General features: G+C 44.7%; 1 protein-coding gene across 3 annotated transcripts in view; it reads left to right on the plus strand.

Moving 5' to 3' along the window:
- TRANK1 (tetratricopeptide repeat and ankyrin repeat containing 1) overlaps positions 1–19,903 on the plus strand; it is a 1,100,402-nt gene that overhangs the window by 818,371 nt on the left and 262,128 nt on the right. For all 3 annotated transcript variants that reach the window (XM_085607558.1, XM_085607559.1, XM_085607557.1), the window contains 3 exons: positions 376–464; positions 5,160–5,263; positions 5,400–5,532. In XM_085607558.1, coding sequence (XP_085463684.1) covers positions 376–464; positions 5,160–5,263; positions 5,400–5,532 — 326 coding nt within the window. The remainder of the gene's footprint in view (positions 1–375; positions 465–5,159; positions 5,264–5,399; positions 5,533–19,903) is intronic.

Consider the following 19,903-nt stretch of genomic DNA (forward strand, 5'->3'; position numbering starts at 1 on the left):
ACAGGGCCTGTTGAGTAAACTTGTAGCTACCTCCTCTATGCAGGTTGTGTGAAAGACATCTTCAAAGATTTTTGGAAGTGCTGGTTCTGAAAGTCACCCTGATCTGTTTGCAATGATAATGTCCTAGAATCATTTTTAGGAATGAGTGCTGAAAATATTAAGCGGCAGACGACTGGTGTTGCTTTTGAGGTGGTTAAAACATGCATATGGGGAGTGTTAGCTGTGTATTATTTAAAGTAATTTTCTGTCTTATGTTTTCAGGTCATTTCCATGAATATTTTGTCACAGAAGGCTTGCAATTGTGGTGTCATTTGAACAACACAGAGTACCTTCCAGTTGTACCTCCCTACAAAACATAATTCTCTTTGTTTTCAGGTCTTGATGATAGCATGTTTGTTAAAACGTCAACTCCTGAAGAGTGGATTGCACAAGGAGAGTATTATGCCAAACACCAGTGCTGGAAGGTAAGTTCTGCTTTCCACTTAATTCTTACTGTTGCATGGACACTTTCAACTTTAGGCCATTCTAGTCTATAATATTGCCCACGTGTTTATTGACGTTTGGTATTTTAACAATTGTCATTTTAACATAAAGAAAATAAGTCTTCCAGATTGTCCATGTATCACTTTATGGCCGCATTTAGATTGTGTTTTACCTGCTAACTTTGTGCTCTGCTTGCCTGAATTACTGCCCATAATTTGTTTGTTTTGGTCTGCTATCTACAGCTAACATGACACTTTTCAGCCGCTTCTGAGTGCACTGCAACACCTAGAGCAGGCAACATTTTTTAAACATTTTGTCGAGTGAGCATGGTGCACCATGAGATAAGCTTTGCTGTATGATTCTTTCTCCCCCGTATCTCTAAAGCCTCATTGTTGGTCACTGCATAGCCACTTTCTTTAGGCGAGTGAGTTACTAGGGCCACTCTCAGGAGAGGCTCCTCTAGAGTCACTTTTTTTGTCTAAGCATTCTGTCTGTACACAGGAGCTGCAAGCATCATTTAGAGATAACTTGTGGCCCTGAATTAAACTTACACAATTATGAACCAAAGGGGCAGGTATTCTTTTGACCATTGCAGACTATAACAATAGTTCATACCTGCACCAGAATTAGTGAATAATACCAAACGACTCTGGTTTATATTAATAACTATTCTCATATTTTCAAGTAAGTTTATAATCTTCCCCTTTTTTAAGCTGTGAACTCTAAAACGACATCCATATTTTTGCCTACGGTGAACTAGGGAGTGCTCTGTCAACCTTGTCTGGCCATTTTGTTTTCTCTGTTTTCCTCCTTTTAACTTTGTCCAGCCTGTGCCTCATTGTTCTGAATTCAAGCCATACCTTATGTGCCACAAATAATCTGCAGCAGCACTCCAGCATATGTACCGTCAGTCTGGCTTGGGAAAGTGCGTTGCAGTTCATTCCTGTTCTATATGTGTGTGTCAATGATACAAGGGAAACTCCATATGCCCACAAGGGCCAGGCAGGGTGGACTGGGGAACAAAAAGCAGCCCTGGAAAAAAAATTCAAACCAGCCCTGCTCCTCTAGTCACCTTTTGCAATCTTTCGTTCCATCCATCAATTCATCTTATTCTTATATTTACCTCTCCGATCGCTTTCTCTCTACCTTTGTACCCCCTCTTTGTTTCTCTGTGTTAAAACCTCCCGTGCTTGCTGCAATGAACCTTGGGGAGCTGTGACGAAAATGACAGAGGCCCCCAGGATCGGCCCTTGACTTTCAAACCAGGCCTCCATGCCGCTGGGGAAATCCCAGTGGGATAAAAGGTCTTTCCTGCCCTGGGGCCAGTGTAATCGTATTATAATGCAACAGTTTTCCCAAGGGACTCATTCATCACAATAGCTCCTATGTGATTTATAGGTACTATCCATTATTGGTACATTCATTTGTCACTAGAGTGTTAGCGGAAAAGTACATTGCAAACTGATTTCTTTTTAATCTCATCAGCTTTTTTGTGAAATTAGGTGCAGTAGCAACAATGTGGTAATAGTGGTAATGATGCAGTGCTCAATAGTGAAAGCATATATATGTATATATACATACACATGTATACTGTATAAGATCCCCAGTTATATGGTAATTCTCTGTAGCTTAGATATGTATCTATCTATATAAAGCCTCTCTCCCTATATTTCAAAAATACACCAGCCAGAGGGTGGTATGTCGACATTTCAACCTGTTTATAATTTGGCGACTCTCCGCAAGACCAAGCCTAATGCACCTGCGTCAAGAGAGAAGGAAAAACTAAGTCCATGTACCCACTCACTTCATCAGTCATCTGCCACTGTCCGAATGAAATTTGCTTTATACTCATCACACTATGTACCAGCACAGTGGCACTCATAATGTTACCGCCCACGTGCTCCGGTTGCTACACCATCCACATGTTCCGGTTGCTACAGCGGAGGATACAATTTCAGATTACTTAATGGTCTAGTGATCATATAGCATGCACAATTGCTGTGTGTATCTCCTTCCTCCACATGCTAGATGGATGGGGTGACAATCCCCTGTCCCTGGTCAATTAAATACAACCATAGCCTACGAGGCACCTGTAAAGCATTAAGTCATCATGACTGTATATCAACATCAACCCACTTTCATATATGTTTAGAATACTCTAAGAGAGGGGATGTTTAATGTGTGTTGTTCATTTCCTCAATCCAGCCAATGTGATGTAGCTAAAACACAACCAGATACCAAATACTCTTGTCTTTACCAACCACGTCCACCTCAAGGACTTTGCACGCTAGTGTTGTTAAAACATCCACCAGAGGGTATACTCTGTTTCCAGTATCCTCATGCACGTTAGGGAGATACAAACTTAAAATAACCAGAACGTCACGTGGGACGTCTCCACAACTTTCAGGTCCCGATATATGGATCGGTTAAATCTATAAACCAGTTGTACCAAAAGCATTATTCCCTGTTCACAAGTATGACACAGAGAAAGTACACATTATTCAAATTCAGACTCCCGTGTGTCTGCTCAAGAGAAAGCTGGTGATAATAATTGGCCCATCTTACCTCCACGACAATGCCTCCTAAAGTTGGCTTATTCAATCACTCTCGCTGCCATCAATATCAAAGCCAAGAGGTAGCATGGCAAATGCACCTATGCTATCACTGTGAGTATCATCAAACACTATACCACTGATCACCGTCTGCCATGTTGTGGGTACGCTTGCCGAACTACGTACATAATAAGCCTCCTATTCCTGTTGAACCACTAAACTGCTGTTCATCTGCCATATTGGAGATACAGCTGTGGACTTTATACCCACTGACCATCCAATTGCAATGATGACATTGAATACCTACTCTTTGCAGCTAGATGTGTGCACCCAGTAACACATCAGAGGAAACGACAAAAAACATCCTGCATATGTCAATGAGGATCAGCTGAGTAAACCAAAATCCGTCCTGGGCAGGCTGTCCCTCTGTCATCACATGTGATGACAGAGGGACAGCATGTCCTGGACGGATTTTGCGATTGTTGAGTCAACCATGACTTGAGCTCATTGAAGGATCGCTTTTATAAAAATATTTACATAGTCACAGAACTCGGGATGTTGACACAGAAAGAATAACACGAGGTAGAGGGGACGAAAGCAAGACGAGACCACAAACTACCCGAAAGACAACAGATGAGCCCTGAAGAAGTCCTTAAATAGGACGAAACGTGTTGGCTACCAAGAAAAAAAGAAATTATAACTCAAAGAATAAAGGAATATATAAATTACGATCATTGGATGGAACTGCTCTTTTTATATTTTACTGTGTGCGGATCAAATCTTTCATGATAGGTAGAAGTTACCTGCTCAGAGTATATTAAGTGGCTGTTGGTAAACCTCATTTGGGTGAAAGCACCTCATCTAAAACCTCCTTTATTAACCACATTTAGTACCAATGTGAAGCGCATGAGAATTCATGTTACAGCCCCTCAATACTGTCAGATTCAATGCCATTTACAATGACATCCTCAAAACACTGAGTTAACTCTGGTGGACCCATCACCAAGGCCACTGTCTACAAGCAAGCTAAGCTGGCTTTTTTTCTTTTACTGCAATCCCTACACAAACGGCTTTACTACCCTTGCAAAGGCAGTTAAGGCTTGTCCATCAAATCTAAATTGGTAAAAGAAAGCTCTAGTTTCTTGGTGGTCTCACCCACTCCCTTGCTAAAGATATTGTTGCACCTTAGACCCCAAATACATAACAAAGCCTTGTCAGCTGAGGAGAAACCTTTTCCTAAGTCAGAAGTGTTTTCGTCTGGAAAAGGTGATGGAATACCCAAAGACAATTTGGCTTCCGTGACTTGGAGCCCCCCACCATTCAATGGTGATAATGGTGGCTACTTTGAAGTGAGAAGCTTCAGTCCAAAAGTCTATTCAGGCATTCCAGAAGAACCGAACAACTTAACATTAACTACCGTCACTATACCCAGCTCTGATGTACAATACATTGTTTATTGCAGGTACAATTGGATAGGGATATGAAGATGGCAGAGTCTAGAGCTGTAGATCAGGAGTAAACATCCTCAAAATAATGTCAACTCTGTGTTTCACCAGATTTCTGTTCCGTGGCTATTGTGATGCTTTTTAATGTATCTTAAAAAATGAAGCCAATGAATCCTATTAAATATTACTCTGAGTGGGATTCAGTTCTTCTACGGATTTCTGGCCTCCTCGATCAGACTGTATGATCAGGAAGATTAACCACAAGAAGATAAATGTCGAAATATGTGGTCTGATGGCTCATGTCTTTTACCTATCAGCTGAAAGCACACTTTGGCGTGCATCCAGATACATGCTCGGTCTTGTTGTCCTTTTTTTGCCACAGCCAGCCATGCATTAATTATTGTTCATTACACCGCTTATATGGTCATCTGGAAATCCCAATATTGCTACCAGTTTTGCTGGAGGGAATTCTGTTTGCTGTCCTATTCAACATTTTAAAATGTTTCCAGAATGTTAAAAATCAGATTTTTCTGTGTATAGTATTCACCACACAGGAATAATTGAAAGGTATAATGAGCCTATCTGTTACAGCATCGATTTGTTTTTTCATATGTCTTTGTAGTATTGCCATAGCCAATATGAGGGAACATGTTTAGACTCTCCCTCTGCTGTGTTTCAGGTGGCAGCTAAATGTTATCAGAAGGGAGGAGCCCGCGACAAAGAAAAGCTTGCCTTAGCACACGATAGTGTTCTTAAAGTCCAAACAAAGAAAGCCAGTCCGAGGTAAGCGCTAAAATGCAATTTTAAATGTTTTATTTTGAATTATTGGTGATATACAAAGTTTCTCTAGCACCGTTTTTGGAAACTTGTCTATGTTTTATGAAAGTGCATGTACATTTATTGGAGTTATTTATTTTAGGGAAAAACAAATGGAGTACATGGAGTTATCCAAGACCTATTTGGAATGCCAGGAACCAAAATTGGCATTAAAGTGCCTGACCTATGCAAAGGAATTCCGGCTTTGTGCAGAGCTATGTGAAAAACTGGGAAAGGTACAAACATCTTTATCAGTTATTGCGCTATTGGAAGTCTGTCGCTATTCCCCCCTCATTTTAAATGCAGAATAGTGCACGGTTGATATCTTATGATAGGTTTAAAAAATCTTTTTTGATACATAGTGAAAGGTCTTACCGAAGCGAGAGCTGTTTAATTTTCACTTATGTTTTATGATTGGAAATCTTAAATCAAGCCTTCTTGTTTGCTTGACCATTTTGACCGTCTATTAAAATGTCTTGTAAGCATCTTTTTATCTTTTTATAGATTTTCTTTCATAGTGAGTTAACTTGTTGTGCTCGTCAACACTACAGTAGATACATGTTTTAGCAATGCGTAGTTTACATAGGCTATCACATAACTAAAATGATTAATTGAATTTAATAGCATTCTCTACCAAATGTGTGCATGGTTTCGGTTATGAGAGAAGGTTTGCAAATTATCACAGATTATGTATGAAGTAATTGAACCTTAAACAACAAAATATAACTTTCTGCAAATCCATTAGGGGTTATGAATTTTAATGCAGTTCCTGGGTGAGGCTTCACTGTATTTTATCACTGTATTTTACCGAAGGAGGGAGGAGCAAGACTAAATCCCTATGTTCGCACAATTCCCAGTTGGAACCTATCCTATTCTGTTGTCGCAATGGCTTTAAAATTCACATGAATTTCCTTCCATAAACGGGATAATGGCAATGTCTTTTCTTTTGTGCATGCAACACTAGGCTTTCAGATTTAGCCCATCTGCTGACATCCTGATGCCATTTACCAATTGGGGAGGAGATAAAGCTATCATGTGCATGGCTATGCACCTTTTGGTCAAAACTAGCACCAGGTCTGTGAATCTGCTACCAGATTTTTTAGTTTTCGGCTTTGAGTGTGGGCTCAGGAGGCACAGTTCTGGTGCATGCAATCCTTCCCTCTAGGAGAGTCCCCAGTTTATCAGTTACTTCTCTCCAAACACCTGCACCTCAGTGCATCTAGGAAAGCCTATGTATTCTGTCCCCCGAATGAGATTTTCTCGTAGGCGTCATATGTTATATGCATGCAGTTGAACTGAGTGTTTTCATGTTGGAACATTCCTAGAGAACCCTATGTGTATGTGTTAAAACCCTCTTCCACTCTTTATCAATGTGTGACCTACTCAGATTAATTTTCAGTTTTGCTTTAGTCCATAAATGCCCAGGCTTAGTCATTTCAAGTTAGAATCTATATAACTAAGTTATTGGTTTATGAATGTTGCCTGCAGTGAACATTAATTACAAAAGTTGGTGGGTTTCCTGTTCCGTAGCATTGGATCCCCATCTACCTTTAGCATTGTATGTAATAGCTTCCTACTTTGAGAACAGAGAGGTGGGGTCAAACTCCTCTGTCAGTCTGTTGAGTGGAATTATACGCCCATTATGAAACAGATCACCGGTTCTGTCCAGTGCATTTGGGTAGTAGCTGTGTAATAACCTATACAATCTTAGAGCCCCACCAATGGAACAGTAGGTGCATACAACAGCTGGTTGACATGCCCATCTCTCTCAGCCAGTGATGGCCATTGCGATCCAGGCATTAGGTGCACTCAATGTCCTCTTGGGGTCTAGAATACATGCAACCAGTTCACCCCTGGATACTGCCATACTCATTTGATCCAGTTTCTGGGTTAATCCCCCATCTGACCACCTGTTAGCCACTGAATCTGCACCGCAAAGTCTTTTAATTGAAAGTTATGTAATTCCAGATCACACTTGGTGAGCAGCAGCTGCAGGGCTCAAGGCTGATGTGTCGGGTCCAGCCCATATAAAGCACCAGAGTAACATTTCCAGGTTTCTGAACCAGCTCGTTGTGGCCCATATGGGGAGTTTGGCAAAGTAATAAAGAACTTTCGGAGGCACACCCTGTTAATCAATGCCACCCTGCTCATTACTGATAGGTTCAAAGACGACCAAAAGTCCATGCTGCCTTTCAGATTCCTCAGAACTGTACCCAAGTTACTGGCCATGAGGTACTCGGTTCTGTGATATATCTTCACACCCATGAGATGTGTTTTGTTGCCAGCGTCCAAGGGCCACCCTCGATGCATTGGTCAATAGGTACCCGTAGCTTTCAGACCAATTAGCTTGGAAGCCAACTTCTAAATTACCTTAGACATTTAATCTAGGTGATCTCCTGCATGCCCATTATTCAAGAACAGCATAAAGCAAGATCACATGTGTCCCACCCTTTATCTGGATTCCCTTACCTTTGTTTTTGGTTCTAAGGAGCTGTGTGAAGGGCTCTGGTGCCACGGCAAAGAGCATGAAAGGTAGCCCGTTCTCATCCCTTATTGGACACCCAAATCATCCTCACTCTTTTAGCCCTCATTGTGGGGCTGCCGTAAAGAAGTTTGATCCACCAGTTTCATACCAAAATCATCTTTTTTCCTCACATCTAGCAACTTCTGTGTATTTTTTTAACTGCACATGTTATTTCTAATTTGAGTTTTATGTAAGGTTACATCCATGTGCAGGAGCATTCATCATCTGCCCTTCACTCAACATTGTGGCAATGCAGGAATATATGACATTAGTTTGCATGCGATACATCGCATGCCATTACAACGTGGTTGTTACAGCGAACGCGTTGTTACATCGCATACGATTGCATCGCAAGTCGTTTCAAAGACTTGCTGTAGGGGGCGCTCTGGACTTAGGAATAGTATAATTTACTACTCCTACTCCAGTTTGTGCAACAGCAGGGAAGGTGTTGGATTGTAAATCCAACACCTTCTGCTCCCTACAGCAAGTCGTTGTAACGACTTGCGATGTAATCGTATGCACGTTTTGTACTGGCATGCGATGTATCGCATGTAAACTAAACGATGTCTCCCCAATGCAGTGGTCCCAGATTACTGTCTTTAGAGCCTCCCAGAGGGTTTTCCTGGATAATCTTTGTTGTGCATCATTATGGGCACATCAAGTGACCCACTGAATCTACTGAGGTGAATGTCCCGGCGTTGCACTGGGAAATAAAATACGTTTTCCCTGCATACCCCATGCATCATGCCCCAGTCGGTGAACCATTTTGCAAAGTTAAGTGCATCTTTTGTTAGCTGGTTCATCTGATCAAAGTAAGGTGCAATGTATATACAATAAAAACATAGTGTCGACGACACAGTACTCATAAGAGGTGAACATATATGTTCGAGGCATGTGGGCTGCTGAATTCATATCTGTGCATAGATCGCCGCCTAGTGTTGGGTCCGGATGATTGCATTTTGTTGTCCTGGAAGAGTCTTCGAAGTATCACGAGATAGGTGGCTCCTCCCCTGGACTACAGTGCGCATGGGCATCCTCTCCATCCTCAGATTGTTTTTTTCCGCCATTGGGTTCGGATGTGCTTATCTTAGCTCAAGTTAGGAAAACTTTATTTAAGGCCAAAAGCCTTTAGATATCGTCGGTATCGTTTGCGTTCGGTATAGATAAATTATTATACTTGTTTTCGACCTTATTCACCCTTATCGGACCGAGTTTCAGTCCGAACATCGATCGACGTCCGAAGATGGAATCGAGGACTCCCTTCAAGAGATGTCCTCTATGTCACGCAAAATATCCACACGTCGATGTCCATCCGGTGTGTAACAAATGTTTATCACCGGATCATGATGAGACCAAGTGTATGGCCTGCGCCCGGTTCCGGTCGAAAAAGACCCTTCGGAATCGACGAGCGGCTAGATTGGAGGCCAAAAAATCGGCACCTAACCCGGTTAACATATTCAGTACCGAGGATGAAGAAGTCGAGAGCGTCGAAGAGGTGGAACAATTCGAGGAGATCCTCTAGGACGAAGACGTCGTCAACGAGGTAGGAGACACGATGAGGCCCTTGGGGCCGAGGAAGATAGCTCAGGCGAGGAGCTAGGCCAATCCGTCGATGCGGAGGCCGAGGGAGATAGTCTTGATAAGGCTCAGGTCGAGGGATCGCCTGCGGGCCTTACCCAAGATCGGTCGGATCGTTCTACAGCCCCGCCTGAAGGCCCGGCTTCGAACATTTCAAAAGAGCCAGAAATATCGAAAAAGACTGGAGTCGATTCCGTGAAATCGAAACCAAAACCTGCACCGGTCAAATAGAAACCGAAAGAGCAACTGGTTCAGGTCGGATCAAAGGCATAGAAACCTTCCAATCCGTCGACACAAAAGAAGGACATCGGAGCCGAAAAACCAAAGAAGGACTTCGGTACCAAGAAACCAAAAAAGGACTTCGGCACCGAGAAACAAAAGAAGGCCCTCGGTCCCGAGCAGACGCAGAGGCCTCTAGCACCGAAGGTTGGGGCACCAACGACCAAGGTCTAGGTGGTCGATCCGACTACATCAACACCGAGGAGTGCTGAGACTGCCAAAATACCTGATCAACAAGGCGTCGATCCAAAACTTCGGATCGAAGCCCCGAAGACAGGAAAGAAACCGGAGACCGCGTCGAGGCCTGTCTCCAAAGAGCCTGTCGGATCAAAAGCACCGTCGGCATTCACGTTGAAACAGGTATTGGAGTCCCTAAAGCGCATCAGGGAACGGGACACTCTCGAACCGAAAACAGGTCCCGAACCGAACAAGGTCGCCAAGGCTCACTCGGCGCCGGCACCGATCAAATTTGGATTGCCACCACCGGGGACACCAACTATGTTCGAACTTAGAAGGAGTATCGAACAACCAAGAACAGTGTCCACAGAAAGAACAGATGTCGAAAACTCACAGGACCAGTTTATCGACGTAGACACTGGTAGACTGTCGTTCCGCAAGCGGAAAATTGTTCCAGAAAAGACTTTGGAATCATACAAAATTCCACTGAAAAAGACAATGGCGTCAGGTTCGACACCAGTGCTTGTGGAACCTTACCAAATATATGATCAGGAACCACAATCCTTTTCTCCCGCACACTCGAAGGCGTATGCAGGAGAGGGCTATAATGAGGATACCACTTATCCTGTGGATAATGACCCTGATGAACAACAGCAAGACCAGGATCAAGCATGGGGAGACCCTAATGACCCAGGAGACCCACAAAATGCTCCTGACACTCATATTTATAATATAAAACCATCTCCCACTGAAGATACTGCTGCTTTTAACACCCTCATTGAAAGAGCGACTGCCAATCACGGAGTGGAACTTCATTCTGACTCTGTGGAAGAGGATTTCTTGGTGGACACGTTCTCCACATCAGAAAGAACGGTCAAGACTCTACCAATGCTAAAAGGGGTTATTAAACATGCTAAGGACATCTTTAAGGAGACAACCAGAGCACGGGTATTGAACCCGAGAATAGAAAAAAAATACACACCAGCCCCAGGAGACCCAATGTACATTAAGGGTCAATTGCCGTTGGACTCAATAGTAGTTTCTAATGCTCGCAAGAGAGCTAACTCGCAAACTACCGGTGATGCTCCTCCTCCGGACAAGGAGTCCAAAGTGCTAGAAACATCGGGAAAAAGGATAGCAGCACAAGCGGCAAACATCTGGCGCATTGCCAACACTCAGGCACTCCTGGCCAGATACGACAGGTCACACTACGATACCCTAGAAACACTGATAGAACACCTACCAGATGACTACAAAGATGGAGCAGAGCTCCTCATCAGAGAGGGAAAACTCATTACAAATGCGTCCATCAGATGCGCACTAGATGCAGCTGACACTGCAGCAAGGGCAATCAACACTAGTGTGATGTTGAGGAGGCACGCATGGTTGAGAATATCAGGTTTCAAACCTGAAATTCAAACTAATATCTTGAATCAACCAGTCAACCCAGACTTTTTATTTGGCCCCGAGGTTGACACTACACTAGAAAAGATTAAAAAGGACACTGAAACTGCAAAATCTATGGGGGCTCTACAGTCGCAGCAGTTTCGGAGTGGCTCCTTTCGTCGCCCCGGGAATAGGGGAGCAGCTAGAGGTCAGGGGTCCCAGCAGCAGTACAATAAAGGAGGTACCCAGAGTACCTATAATAAGAACAATAGGGGTGGATATCGTGGATCCAGCACCAAAGGCAGAGGATGAGGACACAACAACACCAGGTCCTCCGCCAATAACAAACAGTGACGTCTTGTCACTGCCCCCCGACCACATAACACCGGTCGGGGGGAGACTCCAACAGTTCCTGCCAGTCTGGAGAATACCACAGACAGGTGGGTCAGAGAAATTGTCCAGTACGGTTATTGTCTGGAATTAACATCCAATCCACCCAACATACCACCAAGACACCATCCTATGTCCGCAGAGCACTTGACATTATTGCAGCAGGAAGTACTAAGTATGCTGCAGAAAGGAGCCATAGAGCTCGTGCCTGTAGAACAACGAGGGTCAGGGATGTACTCTCTGTACTTCTTGATCCCAAAATAGGACGGGTCTCTGAGACCTATACTGGACCTAAGACCTCTCAACCAATACATTCTGTCAGAGTATTTTCATATGCTCACCCAGCAGGTTCTACCGTTACTCAGTCAGGGAGACTTCCTCGCAACACTGGATTTGAAGGATGCGTATTTCCACATACCCATACACCCATCACACAGAAAATATCTCAGGTTCACTATTCAGGATCAGCATTATCAGTTCAAAGTCCTCCCTTTCGGAGTAACAACGGCGCCCAGAGTCTTTACCAAGTGCCTAGCGACAGTGGCTGCACACTTCCGGAGACAGCACATTCACGTCTTCCCTTACCTGGACGACTGGCTTGTTCAGGCAAAGTCAGCCCAGCAGTGTGCCAGCCACATATCCCACACCATTCACCTTCTTCACAGTCTGGGATTCTCACTGAATTATCCAAAGTCACATCTTCAACCCGCCCACGTACCGCAGTACCTGGGCGCGACCATAGACACTCTGGCAGCCACAGCTCAGCCAAATTTAGTGAGGATCAACAGCATGCAACTGCTGATAAAGAAGTTCAGACCTCAACACTCCCTTCCAGCGTGAGTGTTCATGCAGTTGATAGGCATGATGGCCTCCTGCATCTTCATAGTCCCGCACGCGAGACTACATATGCGCCCGCTTCAGGAGTGCTTGGCACATCAATGGAATCAGACTCAAGGACAGTTGAAAGACCTGGTGTTGGTGAGCGGTCAGGCATACAACTCTCTGCATTGGTGGAATCCACAAAACCTTTGCAAGGGCCGACCGTTCCAGGAGCCTGTTCCACAAATAATATTGACGGCGGACGCGTCTCTCCAGGGATGGGGAGCTCATGTCCTCAATTACACAGTGCAGGGACTATGGACGACGCAGCAAAAGAAGATGCACATCAACCTTCTGGAACTGATGGCAATCTTCCTGGCAATGAAGGCATTCAAAGTGCACTTGTGCAACAATGTCGTGTTGATCCGGACGGACAACATGACTGCCATGTACTACATACAGAAGCAGGGAGGAACACACTCTCCACAGTTGTCTCATCTGGCTCAGAGCATGTGGAGGTGGGCCATTCAGAAGAACATGTTCCTCATGGCAGAACACCTCCCGGGCAAGGACAACCAAATGGCGGATCTGCTCAGCAGACACAGCCACCAAATGCACGAGTGGGAGCTACATCCATCAGTACTCCAACCGTGCTTCCAGCAGTGGGGTCATCCAGAGATAGACCTATTCGCCACAAGGGAAAACGCAAAATGCCAAAGCTTTGCCGCCAGGTTCCCGCATCCACAGTCGCAGGGCAATGCGATATGGAAGAACTGGTCAGACAGATTTGCGTACGCTTTTCCCCCAGCGCCATTCATACCGCTAGTGGCACGCAAACTAAGGCAACACTCAATGATACTCATCCTGGTTGCTCCAATGTGGGCACGCCAGCCATGGTACACCACGTTGCTAGAACTTTCCGTGGTGCCGCATCAAAGGCTGCGGCTAACACCCAGACTTTTAACACAGAACCATGACGAAATTCAGCACCCAGATCCGCAACAGCTGAACCTGGCGATCTGGCTCCTGAAGTCTTAGAGTTTGGCTACCTGAACCTGCCTCCAGAATGTATGAATATCATCAAGGAGGCCAGGAGACCCACGACCAGAGCTTGCTATGTGGCTAAATGGAAAAGATTTGTCATTTACTGTAAAAACAATGACATTAATCCGCTGGATGCATCCATTCAGAACATCATCTGTTACCTGTTACACTTATACCGATGCAATCTGGCAGACAGCTCCATCCATATACATCTAACCGCAATAGCAGCCTATCTTCAGAACAGGCAGCACCTCTCTTTATTCAGAGTGCCTGCCATCAAAGCCTTCTTAGAGGGACTCAAAAGAGTGATTCCTCCAACACACCCACCGGCACCGGTGTGGAACCTGAATGTGGTCCTCACCAGATTGATGGGTCCACCTTTTGAACCTCTACATTCATGTGAGATTCAATTCCTCACCTGGAAAGTAGCTTTCTTAGTGGCAATCACTTCGTTGAGAAGAGTTAGTGAACTCCAGGCACTAACCATTCAAAAGCCATTCATACAGGTTCACGCAAACAGAGTTGTACTACGTACCAACCCCACATTCATGCCTAAAGTGATATCGCAGTTCCACATGAATCAGACTATTGAACTGCCTGTTTTCTTTCCAAATCCATAAAATGTCAGAGAGAATGCTCCATACACTAGATGTAAAGAGGGCCCTCATGTACTATATAGACAGAACAAAGGATTTTAGGAAAACAAAACAACTGTTTGTTGCCTTTTCTCCACAACACAAGGGCAACGCCATTTCCAAAGCAGGGATAGCCAGATGGATCGTTAAATGTATTCAAATTTGCTATGAAAAAGCTAAACGCACATTAACGATTCCTCCAAGAGCCCACTCAACACGAAAGTTAGGGGCGTCCATGGCTTTCCTAGGGAACATTCCTTTAGAGGACATATGTAGAGCAGCCACATGGTCCACTATACATACATTTACTAAACACAACTGTGTAGATGTACATTCAAAACAGCAGGCAGCTGTAGGACAGGCTTTTCTCAAGACCCTTTTTCAGACTGCTGCAGCTGGCACGGGCAGCCGCCGCTAATGGAGGGACTGCTATGTAATCTATGCACAGATATGAATTCAGCAGCCCACATGCCTCGAACCGACTATGCTACTTACCAGTGTGCATCTGTTCTTGGCATGTAGGGCTGCTGACATTCATATCGCCCACCCTCCTCCCCGGCGCCTGTAGCGGCTGCAGCACTCAGAATTACTGTATAGCATGGTCAGCACTTACTGTATCTACTCCATCACTGCCACAATGGCGAAAAACAATCTGAGGATGGAGAGGATGCCCATGCGCACTGTAGTCCAGGGGAGGAGCCACCTATCTCGTGATACTTCGAAGACTCTTCCAGGACAACAATATGCAATCATCCGGACCCAACACTAGGCGGCGATCTATGCACAGATATGAATGTCAGCAGCCCTACATGCCAAGAACAGATGCATACTGGTAAGTAGCATATTCGGTACAGATGTTAAACCCTGTATAGATCCATAGGTTGAGAGTTAATTAAATATCTTAAGGAGACTGTATCGAACAGTAAACCTATACTGAACATCCTTTCAGTTAGAAAACAACCAAGGGGGGGTGGGGTGTTAACGTTTGGACCTGTACCTACTAGTCCGGTCTCATCAGGACCTAGTCATCTGTCTAATGCACTACCATAGTTATACAGTTCAGGTCCGATCAGTAATGCGTCTTCCATCGCTTCTGCACTTGGACTCAATGCAATATGCAGTAGTGATTGGACACACACGGTTTCTGCAACTTCTAGTTTTCAGATTCAAACCTGTATCTTTAAACTTTTGCATACGTAGCATGGGTCAGGAACCAGAAGGAATTGATAGCTTCAGGGTGCACTTAACGTGTATCTGATGGGAGCCTGTTCGATGCTTGTGTCCACCTGCCGCACATACTTCAAATATAAGAGAGGCTGGGGTTCCTAAATTTCCATTTCCAAGGCACAGAATAATTCCAAGAAGCTGTTTAAGCTTGTCAAAGAACTTTCAGCCGCGACATGCCCACCCAAATCCCCGGATCTTACTGAATTGCAATGTGAAGATCTTGCCATGTTCTTTCTCAGTAAAGTTGAAAAAATATACTCCACACTCAATGAGTCCAAGCCTATCAATGCCACTCAGCTAACCAAGAATTCTTCTCAGTCAATTAGAAGTACGGAATTGCAGGGCTGTGTTCCCTTTGCACCTATCAACCATCTAGAAACTTGGGTGCCCCTGGATAGTAACTCTTTCAGGTGGATTTTGGACAGCCTTAGATCTGGCTCTCCCAGGGACCTTATCCCCATCACTGTGCTTCAGAAACTCGAACAGTTTTCTCTGTTGCTAATTATGGAGTTGCTCAATGTCTCCTTAAAGGAAGCAATGGTTCCATCTGCATGGAAGCACGCGATGGTTCTACCACTTCAAAAAAATGTATTGCCGACCCGCGCTACTGTCTAATTTCCTACTCATTTCCTTGCTTCCGGCCTTTTCCAGAATTTGGGAAAAGCATATAAATCTTCAATTGACATCATTTGTTGAATCCCAATTTTTTTTGCATGGCTCACAGTCTGGTTTTAGACCCGGGTTCTCAACTGAAACTACTCTGCTCGGAGTCACAGAAATGTTACGTAACCATGTTGACACGGGGGACACTGGCACTTATACCCCCGGATATAAGTGCTGCGTTTGACATGGTTTCTCATGCCATGCTACTGCATGCTCTGCAATCATTGGGAGTAACTGGTTCTGCACTCAATTGGCTTGCAGATTTTCTGACTGATCACACTTTCCAGGTCTTTTCTCCCATGCCCAGTTCCAATATTCATTTTTCACCTTATGGGTGTCCGCAAGGTTCTTAGCCCTCTCTTGTTTAACATCTATGTCAGGCCTCTGGCGACGATTGCTGAAGATGCTGGGTTGTCTTTTCTCCTATGTCTATGACACCCAGATTGTTTTCTCTCTTTCTGCGGAAAGGACGTCTAAATCATTATCCCTCCTGTCTGGGCTGAGGTACATAGCAGGTTGGATGCAAGCCAACCTGCTTAAACTCAATGGTGAAAAGACAGAGGTGCTGATTCTGGGTAAGAACAAAGCCATGTGGGGACCTCAACACTGGCCGTCTGAAATGGGCGCTCTGCCCCAGCCTTATCATCAAGTCCGGAATTTAGGTGTTATGATCGACGATCAGCTATCTATGAAGCAACAAGCGGTGAAAGTGTCTTCGACCTGCTTCACTATCCTCAAATGGCTCACGAAAATCCTCTGGATGCTGCCTCTGTCTACGCAACGAACCGTGGTCTAGGCTCTTGTCACCTCTAGACTGGACTGTGGCAACATTCTGTATTTAGGAGTCAATAAGTACGTGTTACGCAAACTGCAGATGGTGCAGAATGCGGCGGCCAGGCTACTTTGTAAGGTTCCTAAAACAGTTTCCATCTCAAGATCTCTTATGGATCTTCATTGGCTCGGGTTTGCGAATCGTATTGAATTCAAAGCCCTGAGCTATACGTTCAAAATCAAATTTGGTAAAGCACCCCGATATTTGAACGCCTTAGTTCATCCTTATCTCCCTCCACGTCCTTTACGTTCCGCCACTCAGGCAAAATTTACTGTGTCTAGGACCAGATTGTCACGAATGGGCGGTCGGTCCTTCTCTTGTTTAGGTCCCTCTTTGTGGAACTCCCTCCCTATGTCCCTTCGGACTGAAACTATATATGAGAATTTCCGTAAGTGTTTAAAAACCTGGTTGTTTAATATGTAGAGCATTTTCTTTTTTCTTTCTGTTCCTGTCAGACGGCGCCGGGAAACCCTTGGGTAGCTATGTGCCTTATAAGATTAAAATAAAAATAACCCCGTCTTAAGGACAAACTTTCCTTTATTCAGTGTTTGGGTCGAAATGTCGACGGTCTCAATTTGTGAACCTGTACCGTAGTTATCTTCACGTATAGACAACAGCGATTGATTTACTGTATCTTTCCAATACTGTAAATTTTCATGTATCTGTAGCCCACAATGTGGCTGGACAGGTCTTTGTTAATCTACCATGAAAATATTGTACATTTTGTCTTCTCCTCTCTTTAAACCAAAACCTTAGCACATCCTTGAGCACTCATTTCTCTTTTTCTTGGAGCACATTTGTGCAATTATATCGATGTTCTGCAGATCATAAATGCTGATATAAATATATTGGAATATGACAGTGAATTGATTTATTTCAGGTGATGTTTATTTCAATGATTATTCTACTTCCGCTGTGACCACTTCAAATGGTGACAGTGGCATCACTCCTGGGTTGGGTGGCCACCTCGGAAAGGTGCAGATCAGAGGACTCTGGTCTCAGACAGAGTCTCAGCTCCACATCAGCTTGCTGGAGTTGATAGCGATTGGCTTGGCATTGAAGCCTGCCTTCCATCCATCAAGGGAAGGTTGATTCAGGTTTTCACAGACACTACTGCCAAGTGCTACTGCAACAAATAGTGCGTGCTGGAGTCAGGGGCTCTGCGCCAGGAGTCCCTGCACCTCTGTCCATAGCAGGAGCGTCAGGAGACATTCCTGGTCGTAAAACACCTGGTGGGATCTCTGAACATCAGGGTAGACAAACTCATCCGTCACTGTTTTGCGGATCACAAATAGCATCTCCATCCAGAGGTACTGCAAGGTCTCTTACATGATTGTGTTGCCCCTTTGTTAGATCTATTTGCCGACAACAACTGTGTCAGCTCCTCTGTGCAGTGGCGTTTCCAAGGCAGTGCTCGCTCAGAGACGCATTTCATCTTGAGTGGGACGCTGGCCTTCTGTACGCCTTTCCTCTGATAACACTCCTGCCCTGAGTTCTGAGGAAGAGTAGGGCAGACTGAGCCCAATTCATCCTAGTGGCTCCCGAAATCCTGAGCATAATCTTCGGGTCTCTGATGAGGCTGCCCCTTTGAAAAAATCTCCTGTCACAGCAACAGGTCAGAGTCCTACATCCGGATCTGCTAACATGCTGCTTTCATGCATGGAGATTGAGCAGTGGCAGTTGAGTCTTTGATCACCCTCCCGAAGTCTGAGGGTTCATCATGGCAGCTAGGCATATATCAACAAAACTGTATATGCCTTCCGCTGGGACACATTTGGTGCTTGGTATGTTGAAAAGCATGTTAACCCACTTTCTGCACCCTTGTCTGAAGTGTTGTTTGTTTTGTCCTTTGCTCAGCAAGAACTTGCTCTGGGCACAGTTAAGGGGTATTTTCCGTCCATCTCTGCTTTCTTATGGTTGCCAGATCAACCCTCCCTGTTTAAGTCACCCATTGTGATATGTTCTTCAGCATACGTTTCCTCTCAAACATTTTGTTAGGCCTCAAAGGGACCTTAATTTGGTTTTAACCTGCTCGATGTGTTCCCCTTTTTAGCCCATTCATAGCAGCCCTTTAAGACTTTTGGCGATCAAGACAGTCTTCTTGGTGGCCATCACGCAAGCCAGGAGGGTCAGAGAGATACTGGCTTTTTGTTCACTTTCCGTGCACCAGCTTCTTCCCAGACAAACTGGTTCTAACGAACCCGTGCCATTTGTTTTTTGGCCGAAAGTGGTTGACACCTTTCCACAACGGCTAGAGCATCAGGCTTCTGACCTTCTTTGCTCAGCCTAATCCCTCCAAGGAGGAGGAGAGATTCCTGTGATTGGATCCAAAAAGGGCATGGTCATAAATCAGTTGCACCGAAGAACACCGGGTGGATAATCAGCTCTTTACTGGATTCACTGGAGCAAAGAAAGGAAAAGCAGTGCAGAAAGGGACCATCTCAGATGTTTTGTACTTTACATAAAGATCTGCAATGCATTGGCCAAGAAGCAACCCTCCGATGGCTTGTAGGCTCATTCCAGCAGAATCAAAGCTGTGACTACTGCGTTAGCTTGTGGAGTTCCTGTCTTGGACATCTGTCAGGCTGCTACGTGGGCCTCTTGCACACATTTAACAAATACTACTGCCTGGTCAGTCAGGTCTGTATTGGTGGGCACTTTGCCCGTTAGGTCCATCAGAACTTTTTGGTCTGAGCCAGTTCGCAGACCCACCTCTGAGGCGGTATTGCTTTGATATCTATTCTAAGATCAGGAATCTGCGGCTAGAAGTCTCTGTCAGGTGAGCAAGTCACTTACCTTTGGTAACACCATATATGGTAGAGACTCTGTCTACCTTCAGATGCCTTACTGACCCTCCCATCCTGCCTTTTTTATAAACCATTTTCTCTACCTAATAAGGTCCCTGTAGACCCTTAGTATTTGGACACTGGTCAGCCTTCTGATGTTGCTCCGTGCTACTGGCACAGAAACAGTCACGTAAAGAAACTCCGCACTGGAATGACACCTATATAGGACGACGCTGTGCTCAGCCCTTCCACGTTAGTTGCTCAATA

The sequence above is a fragment of the Triturus cristatus genome, chromosome 5_2, assembly GCF_964204655.1.
Source record: "Triturus cristatus chromosome 5_2, aTriCri1.1, whole genome shotgun sequence".
Classification (NCBI taxonomy): domain Eukaryota; kingdom Metazoa; phylum Chordata; class Amphibia; order Caudata; family Salamandridae; genus Triturus; species Triturus cristatus.